The sequence below is a fragment of the Rattus norvegicus genome, chromosome 4 (genome assembly GCF_021556685.1).
Source record: "Rattus norvegicus strain SHRSP/BbbUtx chromosome 4, alternate assembly SHRSP_T2T, whole genome shotgun sequence".
NCBI lineage: Eukaryota > Metazoa > Chordata > Mammalia > Rodentia > Muridae > Rattus > Rattus norvegicus.
In genome coordinates this window covers 183,249,161-183,266,049 of record NC_141537.1, presented here as the reverse complement: position 1 = coordinate 183,266,049, position 16,889 = coordinate 183,249,161, and the positions used below count along the sequence as shown (strand labels likewise).

The window sequence follows — 16,889 nt, the reverse complement described above, 5'->3', positions numbered from 1 at the left end:
TTTCCCGTTTTTTTCTTAAATAGCTCCCCAGCTGCCAAGATGACATAATATCAAGCCGTGTAAGAGCTTACCTTGGCCTTCTATAGAACTCCTAATAGCCTTTCTGAAGGAAACAATTCCGTTATTTTCATTACCCAGAGGCTGCATTGCTAAATGACAGAGGAAGGTGATCCAGAAAACTGCAGGACCGATCTGCATTTAGATGGAGCTGAGCTCACCTCTGCCTTCCCTAATAGGCCTCTGAGTAGCAATGAGTAGAAACCAAAAAAAAGGGTAAGAATGTTGCAGATGTGGGTGAAGCAAAGGGTCTACTGTTTTCAGCATCCTTGCCCTGGTTTTCTCTTGAGCCAACTTTTGAGGTATTGCAGTTTGCTTTATAAAGCCATGCCTCTTTCTGTAGTGTAGCATGTAATCCATTCTCTTTGCTTATGGCGAGCACAGATCTGATCATTGCTAAGAAGCAGCCACTCCCCATTCCTATTTAATAAATGAGGGCACTGAAATTTGGGCTAAAGGAACCCCAGTCCTTTTGACTCAGCAGACTCGACCACTGCCTCCTAGTGGCCCAGGTGGAAAGTGCCAGTCAGCTGTCAAGTAGTCATCAACTGCCTTGTAGAAACAGCTTCAGAACTATGCATGCAATGTCAGTGTGATGGTTTGTATATGCTTGGCCCAGGGAGTGGAAGGATTTGAAGGTGTGGCCTTGCTGGAGTAGGTGTGTCACTGTGGGTGTGGGCTTAAGTCCCTCACCCTAGCTATCTAGAAGTTAGACTTCCACTAGCATCCCTCAGATGAAGATGTAGAATTGTCAGCTCCTCCTGCACTATGCCTGCTTGGACACTGCCATGTTCCAGCCTCAGTGATAATAGACTGAACCTCTGAATTTGTAAGCCAGCCCCAATTAAATGTTGTCCTTTTTAAGACTTGCATTGATCATGCTGTCTGTTCAGAGCAGTAAAACACTAAGTCAGGAAATCATATTTTAAAGCATATAAAAATGAACTTTAATCATATCTTTAATTAAACCCTAATATGTCGAAATTATTATTTTAGTATGTGATTAATATTTTACAGTGCTTTAAGTTTTTAGCATAAAACATTGAAGGTATAAGTATTATATCATATGTTCTAACCCTACATCTGTGAGATCTAATATAAATAAGATATCATATGTTCTAACCCTACCTCTGTGAGATCTAATATATATTTGACATTCACAGCCTATCTCAGAGCAGCTATTCTTCAAGTGTGCAATAACGATATGTAGAGGTGACTTTTTTCTTGGCTAGCACTGACCTTTACTAATAATCTTGACTTTGAAGGAAACATGGGTCTTTTTCCAGGTCTAAGTTTCTCTGTCAGTGAATGCCAACCAGCTCACTTCAAGTCCCAATGATTCTTGGAATTATATCACACACACACACACACACACACACACACACACACACACACACACACACACACTCACTCCGCCTTTGCTGCCTGTGTATGGTTTCTTTCAAGCTATTTCTTGAGATATTGTAGCTTCCCTGTTGCAAGTCTGTGCAACACATTATGGTGGAAAACTGAGAAGGAGCAGCTCTCAATTCATATTGATTAATAATGGGTTTCTTGAGACTTAAAATATCAAAAAACTGAAAAAATAGATAGGAAGGAAGGAAAGAAGAAAGAAGGAAGTGAAAAGCTTGTGATTTTCATGAGCGAAGGTTTCAGAAGTCCCAGTGTGTCAAGAGGACACAAGAGAGTGTTTAAAATCAGGGGATGTGGTACATTTATGTGAATGCATAATTGAAATAGATGCTGGCACTTGTTACTAAAATGAAAAAGGAAGAAGTGTAAGCATTCACGTCATATCCCTGCCCATTATGACAGCCACCCTCCATTCATGTCAGAGGATAGAGGGAGGGTCCCAAGTGTCCGTGGATCTGATGGCAAACACTGCAGCATGCACAAGAGTTCCCAGAGCTGTGTGACGACCTGGACAGCTGTGTGTGCTTGCCTCCTTAAGTCAGATCCTTCAGGAAGGAGACTAAAGAGCGAGGGCACAGCTTATTACTTTGAAATAAGTTTAGATGTTTGGAGCTTCCTCCCAGCACCATCATTAACTACACAGGTTTAACTTTGGGAAAGGATGCCTGTGTGCACAAGACGGTAGACCACTTCTCAGCTCTGTTTCCTGCTTTTGGTTTGTCTGAGACAGGGACTCTCTGTGCAATAGCACTGACTATCCTGGACTTGCTTTGTACACCAGGCTGGCCTTGAACTTGCAGAGATCTACCTGCCTCTGCCTCCTGAGTACTAGGATTATAGTCACGAACCTTCACTTTTTAGCTTCAGCACAAAATGCCAGTTCAGTGTTAACTGCACTTTCCCTGGACCTTTCTTTTGGCCATGTGAGCACATCAGCTGTGAGTAGACATGTTCTGCTTCTACCTCTTGGCCTAAAACTTTTCACTCACCCTCATGGTGACCTATTTGTCGTGACTTCTAGCTTTCCTCATTTCTAACCCTAGTCCCCTCATCTCAGCCTACCTCACACTTACATCTTTAGCTATTCTCCAGTTTCCAAAACTCAGCATCTCATGATACCATCCACTGCCTTGCATAGCATTCTCTATACGCTTCCAACATCAGCACCAGCTAGAGCACCAGGCAGCACTCTTCACTTCTCTGTAGTTACTGCTGTCATCAGTAGAGAACTTTGTCATCCCCACTCTGCTCCCCTTCCCTTAAAGGGCATGGTGCTTTCAATCAGACCAGTGGCCTGAGAGGGAAAGCAAGGTGGACTAGCTAGGGGTGATGGAGAGGGCAGGGAACAAGTGAGCAGGATGAGAGACAGATTTCTGCTTCATTGAGCAGCTCATTTAATTGGGGAGACAAAGGCTATTTAAACCTTTGGAGGGTGAGTAGAGGCTGTGGGGTGAGTGTACGTCATTGGCCCAGGCCAGGATGCTGGGGGTGTCTAATTTGCATAAGGAGGAAATCTAGGTGCTGCTGGACATTACCTTATAAGGGGAAAGTTTAACCTGGTAACCATCTACATGATGGTGCGGCAAAGGTGGGGCCATGGGTCTGTGTGTGCCAGGACATGCAGGCACAGGGCATGGAGGAGGAAGTCCTATTCTTGCTGCTCTCAGGATGAGATTTCTCCGGTTTGGACACACTGTGACCCCATTCTTGTTCCAGGCCTGCTTCCTATGACTCCACAAACTACAAGATTTATGTCAGCAACCAGGTTCTGTTCACCCTTCTCTCCAAGGCTCCATTTGTACTTTCCAACATGGCTGTGCCACTAACTTTTTAAGTGTGCAGACTTTCTCTTCTATAGTGCCTGGATTCTGGCCTCTAGCCTTTGATCTATTACCTCTGCTCACCTTTCTCCCGTTCTCTTCACTCCTGCTGAGCTTTGAAGTGCTGTGATTATGAACTGTCACCTTGTTGCCCTTCTCTGTATCTCTTCTCTGTAGTGGTTTCCTTTCAAGACCTTTCTGTCATCAGATCTCCTGTGATGAGCACGTTCTCCCCTTATACCACCTTATTGTTGGCCTGTTCACAATCTTGTTAGATTCCCTGTATTAAATGTCTCGTGGCATCATGTTGTTCCTTTATCCAACTCCTACTCCTCCTCATCCTTTTTATGGACTCAGGAGTGCCTGTGCCCACTGCATTGGCACCAAGTCCAAATGTCTGAGCATTCAGGGTTTCTGCCCCTCACTACTCACTGCTCATCTGTCCTCTGTAAACCCAAACCCAGCTGATGGTGCCCAGCTCTCAGTGTGAGCAACCCCTGCCAGACTACACTGACTGAGGCCCTTAGCAAGGCTTAAAGTTGAAACAGTTCACTGAAAATACCCTATGTGCACTGTCCTTCTCTCAGTCAGTGACTGTCCAACAGCTTTATCTGGGAAATGAGAACCTAGTTGTGACCCCATGACTGACACACAAAGACACACAGCAGACTTGCAGGACTTCTGTGAGCATTGCCCCCACAACTGTGCTCTCACCATGATTCCTGAGTCTTAAGTACTTACTAGAGTTCTCTGGCTGTGATAATCACAGCCCAGGCCAGAGCAGACTTCCACAGGAAGCAGTCTTAAAGGAGCCAGGCTTTGTTTACACTATCTGGGGAGATGTCATCCACTTTCCTTGCACGGATATTTCTGGCAGAAGATAATGCAACAGGCCAGACTGCCTTGTCAAGTCCAGGAGATTTCAAGAACCTCCAGCCTGCCTTCTCTCTGTGCCGTTGCAGTTGAGCTGCCCTGAGCTCCATAGTACAGACCCGGAGTGACGTGGCTTAAAGTCTAGAGGTAGCATAGCATGTCTGTGTGAACTTCTTTTGTGGACACAGTCATATTTTAGGGTACCAACACTTCAGCCTTTATCCTGAGTCAGTCCAGCAGGGTTTTTTTGCTTTGGCACAGAAGCTCAATTTGGTATTCAGGTTGTTGGGGGAGGGGGCTATCAAAAGCTTTCAAGTTTAAAGATGTTTTTTTGTACACTAGAAAGAGAAGCAAGAAGGGCAGAAAGGGGGCCGTGTGTGTGCTTGTTCTTATACCTCTCTGTGGCCTGCAGGTAACACTTAGAGGGAAGGCTTGCCTTAAGGACTCTTCCTCTTCTAAGGAACTCGTTGTCAGTTCTGCCAGCTCCTCACCTCTTCTCCTTTCCACAGAGTCCAGTTTCCCCAGCCTGTCTGCTGGGTAGCACCTGGGCTTTCTGCCCTCACCTTTCCTGTTACCTTCCTCCAAGTGACAGAAAAGATTACCCCTTTCTTATGAATTTACCAGGAGCACTAGGGGTACAACACCTATAACTCTCTTGTCCAGACAGAACTGACTAGAACAAGATTGCATGCCAATGAGCTGCAGAGAGAGCCTTGACATTCAGTGCTTTCTGTGACATCAGGCCATGTCCTTTCGTAGGACAGGTAGATGCTGCCATGTGCTGGTCCCTGGTTAACATGTACCTGTAGGACAACAATTTTAGCTTATCATGGCTCTAACTGCTTATGTATAAAGTAGAAATAATTCTCGAAACTGCATAAGTACTAACTGTAATGTATGTAAGCACTTAATATAGGAACCAACACCCAGTGAAGGTGAAGTAGTTATTAGCTGTTTCTGTCTAAGCTAGAAACATAGTATCTCATGTCCAGTCTGAAGCTCCCTGTCTTGGCCTCAAATAAATGAAAGGCAGGCAGCCATACACTACCTGTGTTGTTAGCTAAATAGCTTAAGATGATAGTCAGCTGTAGGAGACTCAGATCTCTTCACTTAAGTAGAAGACAGACCAGCTGGTCCTATGTAAGATTCTGTAACTTACCTACAACATGGGCTTCCAGTCTCCTAACTGAAGTATGAATAGAGAACTTGATACAGCATCCACCTTTGCTGAGACACTACAGTCAGGCTTGGGGACCACAGCTGACCAAGTTACTCAGCAACTGAATCTGAGATAGACAGAAACAGCACCTAGCCCAGTGACTAGCAGAAACCCAGCACAATGGCCCATCCACTCAGTCCCCAGCTGGGGATCATAATTCCTTGCTACCTTCTCTAGATCCCAGTGGTAGAACCATGCTCCTGACCTCTTGAAGTTCCTAGATGACTTGCATGTGCATATGCTTTGAAGTCATGCTACTTGGAACTAGTTTTGATCTTGATGTGATAATTGGTTTGGCACCTCCTTCACACATCTGTAGCCAGGACCTGACCCTGTGTGTGTCCTGAGCCTCGGGAGGCAGCGCCTCTGTCACCCAGGTGCAATGCAGTGACCTCCCAAGGTAATAATCTGCCCCACACCTGTGGAGAGAGAGCTGGAACCAAAGCTTCTGGAGCTGTGCTCTGTGTCAGCCCTTATGTGGCTGATCTCAGCCTCCACCATGTCTGCTGCCCTGTGGAGCTCACTCCACTGTCCACCATCAGCGCCTCACTTTCTGTCTGGCAGTGTGGGGCAGCAGGAGGAGGTGAGACTGTGATCTCGTCCTTGAATTTTAGCTGTAATGAACATCTCTGTGTGCTCTGTGTGTGTGTGTGTGTGATCTGTATCTGGTGTGTGTATGTGGGGACACATGTGTGCATGCATGAGTGTGAAGGGCAGAGGTCAGCCTCATGTGTTGTCTACTGTGTTTTTTGAGATAGAACCTTTCTTTGCCCTGGTACTTGCCATGTAGGCTAGGCTAGCTGACCAGTGAGTCCTGGAGCCCCAGATCCACCTGTCTCCATCTCCTAGTGCTGGGAATACAAGTTTGACATTACACTTACCTGCTAGTGGTCACACTCAGGTCCTAGTGTTTGTGTTGTAGGTTCTTTACCAACGGAGTCATCTCCCAAGCCCAGCAGTGTAGTTTGAATTGATCAGAGTTTTCCAGTCTTCATTGTCATGTAGCAGGACTGTGTCTTATAGGATGTTGTATATGAATTTTATAAAAGTCAAGCAGAAAAATAAGTGTGAACTGCAGTCAGCCAGATGCTTTTGTTCACTGCACTAGCTACGATCACTCAACAGTCCTTCCCACACTGTGTAGAGCCCTAGAAAGCTCGTGCTTACAAAGACCATCTTCTGCAATAGCTGTAGCTTGAATTTTACGTGCCAGTTCTTCAGAAGATCTAGTACTGTCTCCTGCCATAAAAATAGAGTCAAAGTCTTCTTCATCTGTGATCCAGTAACAGTAAAGTACAATAATACAGTAACAGAAGCCCGGTGATACAGAGGAGCTCCTGCTGCCCACCCTCCACTCCATGCACAGGAGCTCCTGCTGCCCACCCTCCACTCCATGCACAGGAGCTCCTGCTGCCCACCCTCCACTCCATGCACAGGAGCTCCTGCTGCCCACCCTCCACTCCATGCACAGGAGCTCCTGCTGCTGCCCACCTTCCACTCCATGCACAGGAGCTCCTGCTGCCCACCCTCCACTCCATGCACAGGAGCTCCTGCTGCTGCCCACCTTCCACTCCATGCACAGGAGCTCCTGCTGCCCACCCTCCACTCCATGCACAGGAGCTCCTGCTGCTGCCCACCTTCCACTCCATGCACAGGAGCTCCTGCTGCCCACCCTCCACTCCATGCACAGGAGCTCCTGCTGCCCACCCTCCACTCCATGCACAGGAGCTCCTGCTGCTGCCCACCCTCCACTCCATGCACAGGAGCTCCTGCTGCCCACCCTCCACTCCATGCACAGGAGCTCCTGCTGCTGCCCACCTTCCACTCCATGCACAGGAGCTCCTGCTGCCCACCCTCCACTCCATGCACAGGAGCTCCTGCTGCCCACCCTCCACTCCATGCACAGGAGCTCCTGCTGCTGCCCACCCTCCACTCCATGCACAGGAGCTCCTGCTGCCCATGCTTCAATCCAAGTGCCAGATGGGTGGGGTTCCTTTTCCTTTTCCTTTTCTTTTTTTTTTTCTTCTTCTTCTTTTTTTTTTTTCCTGCTCAAGATACTTTGTGCCCACTTCCATCTCTGTGCTAGGATTTTGTTTGGTTTGTGCTTGCATGTTATTGTGAATACTGACGTCATCATCTTTAGTTCATTGATGCATCTATCCTATTGTGTTTGGGAAACACTCTGTTCTTAAAACCATCTAACACCTCCAGCTCTTGCAGTCTTTTTACCCCTTCTTCAACACAGAGCCATGAGTGTTGAGGGTAAGAGTGTTGTACAGACATGCATTTATGGTTGAGGACTCTGAAATATCTGATTCACTATCAACTGACCAGTTATGGGTTTCTGTGTGAATGGCCATGTACTCTTGAGGAACTACAGTGCTGCTTACAAGTCACCAGCTTTGTGTCTGCTACTGACACTTCCCAAATTCCTTCTTAAAGCAAGCAGCTGCTTCTGTTGAGATTAATGTGGAACTGTAGACAGGAATCCAGAAAGTTTTGTAAATTAACAAACTTAACACGTCTCTAATTACCGAAAGGAAATGTGGCAAATCCTTAATGCCTTTGCTAAATACCTCTCATTGAGCTGGAGCCAGGGAAGTGAGCCTCTGGGCATGCTTTTACTTGATAAGGGGGAAGCACAGCCACAGTGACGTTCCCTGTGAAAACACAGGTGTTGAGCTGCAAGATTTCATTCTGAGCAAGATCTAATTTATACTTGCTATTTTTCTTAATGAAATCCATTCTGAGGAAATTATTGGTCTCAGGAACCCATTCTGAGGAACTTTAGCCTTTGGAAGTTCCTGAGGCAGGGGTAATTTAAGAGTGTTGAATCCTGCTGCAAAATGTAAAAGCTTTGTTTATATGGTGCCGGGTAAGGTGCAGGGCCCTCCAGTAGAGAAAGAGGTCTCTACTCATGGTTGAAGGCACTCACTCCAGTAGAGAAAGATTAGTAAGATTATCATAGGGGGTGGCTATGAAGAGGCCCTATGACCTCAGTAGCGCTCTCTCTCTCTCTCTCTCTCTCTCTCTCTCTCTCTCTCTCTCTCTCTCTTTCTTTTGAGACAAGGTTTCTCTGTGTAGCCCTGGCTGTTCTGGAACTTGCTCTGTAGATCAAGCTAGCCTCAAACTCACGGAGATCCATTTAGCTTTGGCTTTGTTTCCCGGGTGCTGAGATTAAAGAAATGTACTGCCGTCACCCAGCTTAGCAGCAGCTCTTATAAAAAGAAAATATTTATTGGGGCTGGCTTACAATTTCAGAGATTAAGTCCATCATCGTGGCAGGGAGCTTGGTGGTGTGTAGGTAGTCATGGTGCTGGAGAGGTAGCTGAGGGCTCTACATTTAAATCAGCAGGCAGCAGGAATAGACACTAAGCCTGGCTTGAGCATCTGGAACTTCAAAGCTTACCCAATGACATACTTCATGCAACAAGATCACACCTCCTGATAGTGCCATTCCCTGGTGACCAAGCATTCCAATCTGTGAGCCTGTGAGGGCCATTCTTATTCAAAACACCACAAAGATCCAAAGTGCACTCACACTGGAAGTTGACATTTTAAAAAGGTCACAGAGCACACACTCTGAGTGTTAGGAGTATCTCACTAAACCTTTTGAGGAAAAAAAAAAAGCCTACCAGGACCCCCTCTTTCCCATAAGTCCCTGGTAGAAGCTCTGATGGCTCTATGTCCACTGTATCACTCAGACAGACATTAATCTCCCTGTGTTTACTCATAAAAGGTCTCAGTTTCCATTCTAACTGGCATGAGTTATTACGAATGAAAGCACTGGCCCATCATTATAGAATTACTGTGGTTCTTTCCCCCTCTGCTGATTTTGAAGAATTTTCAGCTAAATAATGTCCTGCGAGGACTAATTTTCCACCTTAATTTTATAGCATTTCTTCCCTTTGATTTAAGTAGCATTTCTAAATTAAACTTAGCGAAGACTCTTTGGAGTTCTAACCATAAAATCAGTGGTCAAATTACTAGGGTTAGAAAATGCTGACTTACAGGGCTGGCTTACAGGTCCAGAGGTTTAACCTATTATCACCATGGTGGGAAGCAAGGTGGTGTACAGGCAGACATAGTGCTGGAGAAGGAGCCGGGAGTTCTATATCTGGATCAACAAACAGCAGGAAGAGAAAGGCACTGGGCCTGGCTTGAACATTGAAACCTTGAAGCCCACCCCTCGGTGACCCACTTTCTCCAACAAGGCCACACATCAGATAATGCCACTTTCTATGAGCCTATGAGGACCATTTTAATTCAAATCACCACATCTACCAAACTGAATGCCTAACTCTAAAGACTTTTAAAACAATGAGTTTTTACCTCAGGTCTATGATAGGAGTCTACCTCCTAGGTGAAGGTAACTGGTAACAAGCTGCTTCTGGCAATGAAGCAGTCAAACTGCATCTTACCAACCCTGGACCTTCAGGGAGTAGGAAAGGTCTGGTATTAGGAATGAATGACCTTGTCCCCGAGAGTACATGGCGTAGATATGCTGAGGTCTCAGTTCCCACACAGATTACCTGGGAAGTGTGGGTGGGGCCTGAGGTTCTATTGTGCAACAAGCTGCCAGGTGACATTCACAGATGTACATAAATCACACTCCGAACAGCAAGCTCTTACAGGTGAGGACAGACTTCTGAGAGTTAAAATAAGCAGCCATGAGTAAACCCCAGTGCTCAGGAGGCTGAAGTAGGAAGTTTAAGTACATGCACAGTGATCCAGAAGTAAAATACTTAAAACATGCTTTAAAAACAATTTAGTGTGGGCCAGCTGTGGTGTTGCATGCCTTTAATCCCAGCACTCAGGAGGCAGAGGCAGTTGGAACTCTGTGAGTTTGAGGCCAGCCTGGTCTAAAAATAGAGTCCAGGACAGCCAGGGCTCTGTTACACAGAGAAACCCTGTCTCACAAAACAAAACAAACAAAAATTTAATAATAGTAATGATAATGATAATTTCGTGTTTACTGAAGTTTTACTATGTACAAGCCATGGACTGATCTATGGGATTTTTAAAAAAGAAAAAAGAAAAACGAAGTAAGCACACACTCAGAGTGTTAGGATCCTAGTGTCCTATTTAAACTGTTCCTAGGTGGGAGTTTTCCTCAGGGGATTTCAGGGTGTGCCTGGTATACAGAGCTGAACCCGTCTTAAAGAAAAGGGAGCGGTTGTGTTATACTGGAGGAACATTTGGAAGAGGATGCCAATGCACTCTCGAGCCACTTGACTCTGCTTTTCTGTTCACAATATCTGTCACATGGGGCTGCAGTAAGGGCTGGACTCATAATGCTATGAGAATTTGTAAGAACACTCAGTACACAGTCTTAACTGAGTGGAATTGCGAAAACACTTGCACTAGACTCTGGTTTAAACCCTAATGGGAAAAGGCACCCCCAAGGGTTAGGCCTAGATCCTTGAGGCCATGGACTGTCTGTGGTTCCAGGGTTTCTGTTCTTCATGCTACACTATTCTCCACATTTATAATACCTAGCATTGAAGATCAGTATTTGTGAAAGTTATCTGAGTAAGCAGAGGGATTGCTGCCTAAGAATGAGGATTGAGATACACAGTCTCCCTGTGGCACCAACAGGAGAGGGGTTTTTCACACGAGGACAGGACTCCTAGGCTTCAAGTCCTGGAGTCGACTGAGTGACAGAGGCAGAGACAGTTTGTGGTGAGAACATAACAGCACATTCACCTCCCCTTCAGCCACTGGTCACAGTGTTTTCTAGTTTCATAAGTTTTATGTCATGCTTTCTTCTTTAGATAGGTGGACATTTTGGCTAGGTTTGTTCTGGACCATCAGCCATTATTAGGAAATCAGATTGTGAAGCTTAGTAGTTAAGAATACTAGTTGTTCTTCCAGAGGACCTGAGTTCCCAGCTCCTATGTTGGATGGATTATAACACCTATAACTCCAGTTCCAGGGCATTCTGTGCCCTCTTCTAGACTTGCATGTAGGCTATACATGCAGAGATACACATAAACATATCCCTCAGAGTGCTGGCCTGTTTCTTGTTAACAGGTTTACAGACCCTTCAGTAAAAACCCCCCAACAGTGCATAGCAAGTGTGTTGGCTACTTTTCTTTCCACTAAGACCAAATACTCAACGAGAAATTAAAGAGAGAAAATGTTTCTTTGGGTTCCCAGTTATAAAAGGTGGCATTGTGTCCACAGTCAAGCAAAAAATGGATAGGAAGTAGATCCAGTCTACAAAACCTTAAGGTCTATCCACAGTAATCTAAGCCCACAACCTCAACCCCATCCTCTAGTTAGGCCCCAAGACCTAACTGTTCACCACTTTCCATAACGGCACCTGCACACGCCACCAGCTGGGAAACAAATGTTCAGGTACAGGAGCCTGCAGGGACTCACCACATTCAAACCACAGCAGCCAGAGGCAGGAGGCCAGTGACTAATCTCCAGTATCCTTTCACTGTCTCCCAGTGAGAATCCAGACATGAGGAGAGACTATTAGGCCTCAACACAACTGGCATAACATGTAGATACTAACACAGTAAAATCCAGGATGAACCACCTAATCTTTGCTAAAAGAAATGATACGTTGACGTCTAAGCCGAGGGTTGCAGCAAGTGCTAATGAAAGGTGTCCTCCCCCTGTCATCTGCAGGTCCCAGGAGAAAACGGAAGAAGCCATTGTGCTTCTGAAGGAATCCATTAAGTATGGTCCAGATTTTGCCGATGCCTATTCAAGCTTGGCTTCTCTACTGGCTGAGCAGGTAATTGTTTCCATTTAATTTCAGAAGTGTTTCTTTAAATGTTACTTTCAAGTCCATCTGCCAATATCATCACAGATATTTATAGAAATGACATAACTGATAATCGGCAGTTCCTGTCAAACTCTGAGTTTCAGTTTTTCTTGATTGACACCAGAAGCCCAGTCTCTCACTGTACAAGGAGATAGGTGTCAGAGGAAGAGGGGTGCTATTGTCCCGTGATGTGTTTGCTGTCATTTAGAGACAAAGTCTGTCAATAATACATGGCATTTCCAATTTTTTAAAAATTGTAAAAAAATTATAGAAAATCTACTAACCCCCAACCCTTTGTGAGCTCCATTCTGCTCTGTTCTCCCAATGTTGCCTGAGATGCACTGGGGTGGGGAGAGGGCTCCCTTTTGTTCAAGGGTTTTCCAGCCAGAGCTTCGCCATTCCTTCCAGCATGTACTCCTGTGTGGTCCCACATTCCATGTTTTTATTGCTATTTACTTGTGAGATGATGGTTTTGTTATCTTAAAACCTGCTAGGGAAGAACAGATGGCAAGATGGGCTCCTAGGAGACCATTTCTGGCATGAGCAGTTGTGTTCTGAATCCCTGTCTCCTTTTCACTTGTCTGAATGACATGAAACCAATGCACATGAGTGATCTTCTATAAACTGATGCTCTGCCTTTGTTGACACATGAAAGCGACCCTGATAGCGGTAGATTCTACTGTCACTCAAGTGCCAGACCTCTTCTAAAAGCCAAACTGAGATGCCTTGGAGCAGCCACTTAGCTTAAACTTAAGGAATGACCACCCCACACATCAGTGACTGAAGCTACAATGTGCATTATAAACATTTCAAAAATTCCAACAAGTAGCAAAATTAGAATAGTCTGTGAATATTCAACTGACAGAAATTATAAACTATGTTTTAATACAGCCATTCTAGACTGTTCCAGAAACATAAAAATCTGTGGATTTGTGGGCCCCAGATATAAAATGACATCATAGATAACCAACTCCTGTGCACATTTTTAAATTACTTACACTTAGTGCAGTGTACACCAGCTATAGAAATAGCTGCCATACTGCATTGGTTAAGGACTAAAGATAAGAAAGCTAGTACAGGCACAGTATTTTCTGAGTGGTGTGTGTGTGTGTGTGTGTGTGTGTGTGCGCGCGCGCGTGTGTACGTGCCAGAAAAGGATATCCAATGCCTTTCTCTTTTGCTTTCTGCCTTGCTCCTGACTGGGCCAAAGTTTACTGTTTTGGCTACACTAGCCAGTGAGTTTCTGGGTCTGTCTGTCTTTACCTGAATCACTGAGGTCATGGACACACATGGCCATGTGTGAACTAGGGATTCAGATCCAGATCTCACACAAGGCTTATGCATAGGCTTTGTAAGACCTTCCCCTGAACCGTCTTCTCCACCCCTTTCTTGACGTACTTTTGATCTGAGGTTTGTTGCACCTGCATAGAGAGGTACTGTGTTCTCTGAACAATGTAGACAGGCTGTAGACAGAAAGCCTATGTGGAATAGATGATTTTCTTGCACGTTGACTTACAATGTTTAGATTAAGGTGATGCTCCATGATGTGTGCTTTCACACAGGAGGGTTTTCCAGGGAAAGGGTCGCTTGCATCCCTCAGTATCACAGTCTCTCTTCATCATGGCTTGTCCATCTTTCAGAGAGACAAATCCTGCCTCTGCTTATGACCTAGGTATTTCAGGCACCCCGTTGTGCAGGCATCTTCCTCAGCCACCACACCTCTGCCATATCTGTCTTCCCTCGTGCTGTGCAGCCTCTGCCCACACAGCACCACGCTGACCCTTTGTCTACTTTCTGCCTTGTCTTCCATCACTTTGTCCTCCTGCAGTTCCATTTCCACAGCTTTATATTATCTAGCATAGCTCTGTGGGCTCATGCTTGTCATCCATCTCCAGAGCGTATGGCTCTGGAAGGACATTTATTGTATTCACTGTAGTATTCTCACACCTGCCAGGCTGCATGATGTCGGCAGATTCTAGATGTGTGAGGAAATAAACTTGGAAAGTGTGCAGTCCCCACTCCAGAGCTCTCATTGAGTTGTGCCTTATTGTGATGGCCTGCCCTGCCCTGGGATCTAGTGTGAGAAGCAGCCAGGAGATACTGATCATGTGACCTCAGCTATCAGATGTGAGGCCATAGCCATCATCCCTTTACTCCATTCATTGAGTCTTTATGGCGTGGCATAACTTGAGGGCGGGTATCTGTGCTTCAGTGTTGGGAAGACTCCATGTGTTTCTCCTGAATTGTATTTAGTTTTTATTTTCTTCTTAATTTGGTGCATGAAGATCTTGTATTTTCTAGGAAGGTCAATTCTGTCTCCACTTCTCATCTCACCTCAACTGGCGGCCATCTGGACTGTTTGCTGCCTCTCCCTTGTGCTGTTCTTCCCTCTACATTTGCCTTTTCCTAATTCATACTCAGTTCATGTCCCCGCCTTGATTCCATTATCAACAATGAGGTGTGCGTGAAAATTGTACTAATAGCTTCCAGCTCAGATCTTTTCTTCCAGCTCCGTAGGCCGGCAGTAGACAAACACAGCTCCAAGCAGTGCCTCAGTTAAATCTACAATGATTCCCAGTCTGTTGTCTTGGGGGCTCTTGATGGACTGAATACCTCTTTACACAGTTTACCCTTTTCAGGATCATCTTTTCTTTCTTCTTAAACCCCTTCTTGCTACTAAAATAATTCAGTTTCCAATTCCTGCCCAAACCTTGTCCACTTTTCCATTCTGTGAAAAAAGATCCAGAGATCTCTGTGTTCATCACTTTCCCTGTTGCTGTGAGCATGAACCCCACAAGTGCAGCTCAGGGATGAGGGGTTTGATTCTGCTCACAGTTTGTTGATATAGTCTGTCATGAAGGGAAAGTCATGGTGGCAGGTGGTTCTGTGGTGGGAATATTTGACCACTGTCTGTTCACATCTCAATGGTCCAGAAAGCAGACAGGAAGGAGGTCTAGCTGTAAATATCAAGGATTGTTTCCAGTGCCATACTCTCTCTACCTACAGCCCACATCCTAGAGATTCTGCTTGCAAACCAGCAACACAGCTGGGAACCAAATGGCCTGAAAGAGACCTTTCACCCTCAAGTCATGACATCAGCATACAGATTGTATCATGTTTATATGTATCGTGTATTTTCATTTCTTGGGTTAGTATTCTGAGATAAGATTTAAACCATGTGGACCAGGAAGATAGCTAAATAGGTAAAGTACTTGCTGAGAAAGCTTGAAGACTGGAATTCAGATCCTCAGACCCCACATAAAAGGTGGAGCAGGTATGATTCCTACCTGTAATCTTAGCACTTGGAAAGCAGAGACAGGGGATGCTCAGGCTGGGTTCAATTGAGAAAACTCTCCTCAATACATAAAGTGGGGCACTATCAAGGAAGACACTCACTGTGAACTTCAAGTTTCCACATCCATGCATTCAACAAATGTGTATACATGCACGCACGCATGCACACACGCATGTATACCACAAATGTGTGCATTTACACATGAATGTATACAAGTGAGAACACACATGCACTTGTGCATGCTACACACACATATACACACATACCACATCACATTAAAAAATTAAAACCAACAATTGATTTTTAGTGTTTGCAGACTTATCTTCCCCTAACCACAGATTTCTTTAGGAAAATCATGGTCTTGGATATATCCCCACTGCTGTCCTGCTCCACTCTAGTTAGTGTCATTGTTTATATAGAGATAAACCATTTGTGTGTTAATACTGTGAAAAGTAATGGGCCTTAGTGGATGTCCTAATGTTTCTTCTGTTTTTCTTTTCTAAATTGGACTCTGAGTTCAGTTAAAGATACTACTTTAAAGTGAGCCAGATGTTTGGTGACCTTGGCATTTGTATCAGGATCCAGGACCATCACATCACTAATACAGCAGGCAGACCTTAACTAAGTGGTCATTTGTTGTTTGTTTGTTCAATGAAATAAAGGCATTTTTCAGACAAAATTTTCTAAAGGATAACAATTATACACACACATGCGCGCGTGCGCACACACACACACACACACACACACACACACACACACACACGCATGCACACACACACACAGACACACACATACTTTTTCCTTAACTGACTGAATTTCAAGAGTGTTAGATAGGATATTTGAAATGATTTCCTGATTAAGTTATTTTCTATGGAAACATGGCAAGCTGATGTAAAAAACTATAGAATTTCTCACAGTTGGAACTCAACAGTTGTGAAGAGAAACAAATTACATAGAAGACCTTCATCTTTTCTGACAGAAAAAAATGCACTTCCTTTGGCCCCTTTCTTACTCTAGAGGGAAGAGTATTATGAAATGCTTTAGGATCCCAGAATCTCCCTGCAAAGTCTGAAGGGTCCTTCTACCCTGAAGGCAATTGGTTTTCACACAAAAGGGATAGGACAGCTGTTGGGCAGAACTCAGGGTCCCTCTCTTCTCTGAGGCTACACAGCTTATCTTAACCTCTGAAATTGTTTTAGAATAAAACAAGGTTTCTGATACACAATGTGGCAAACAGAGGTGAGGAAAATCCATGGACTTGACACTCTTTGAAGCAATTCTTTTCCACTGTCACCTCAAACAGCTTCTTAGACTTTCAAACCTCAGAAAATATGGAAGTGACATTCTTAAACCTCAGTCAGCCTGCACACATGTGACACCTTCCCCACTCCCTGAGCCGAGCTACTATCTCCACACATACGGCTCATGTCCATG

At 44.9% G+C, this 16,889-nt stretch overlaps 1 protein-coding gene across 4 annotated transcripts in view; it reads left to right on the top strand.

Annotated features, from left to right (window-relative positions):
- The window catches only part of Tmtc1 (transmembrane O-mannosyltransferase targeting cadherins 1), a 209,708-nt gene that overhangs the window by 168,722 nt on the left and 24,097 nt on the right, over positions 1–16,889 (top strand). For all 4 annotated transcript variants that reach the window (XM_087658354.1, NM_001431791.1, XM_087658355.1 and 1 more), the window contains 1 exon segment: positions 12,022–12,130. In XM_087658354.1, coding sequence (XP_087514480.1) covers positions 12,022–12,130 — 109 coding nt within the window.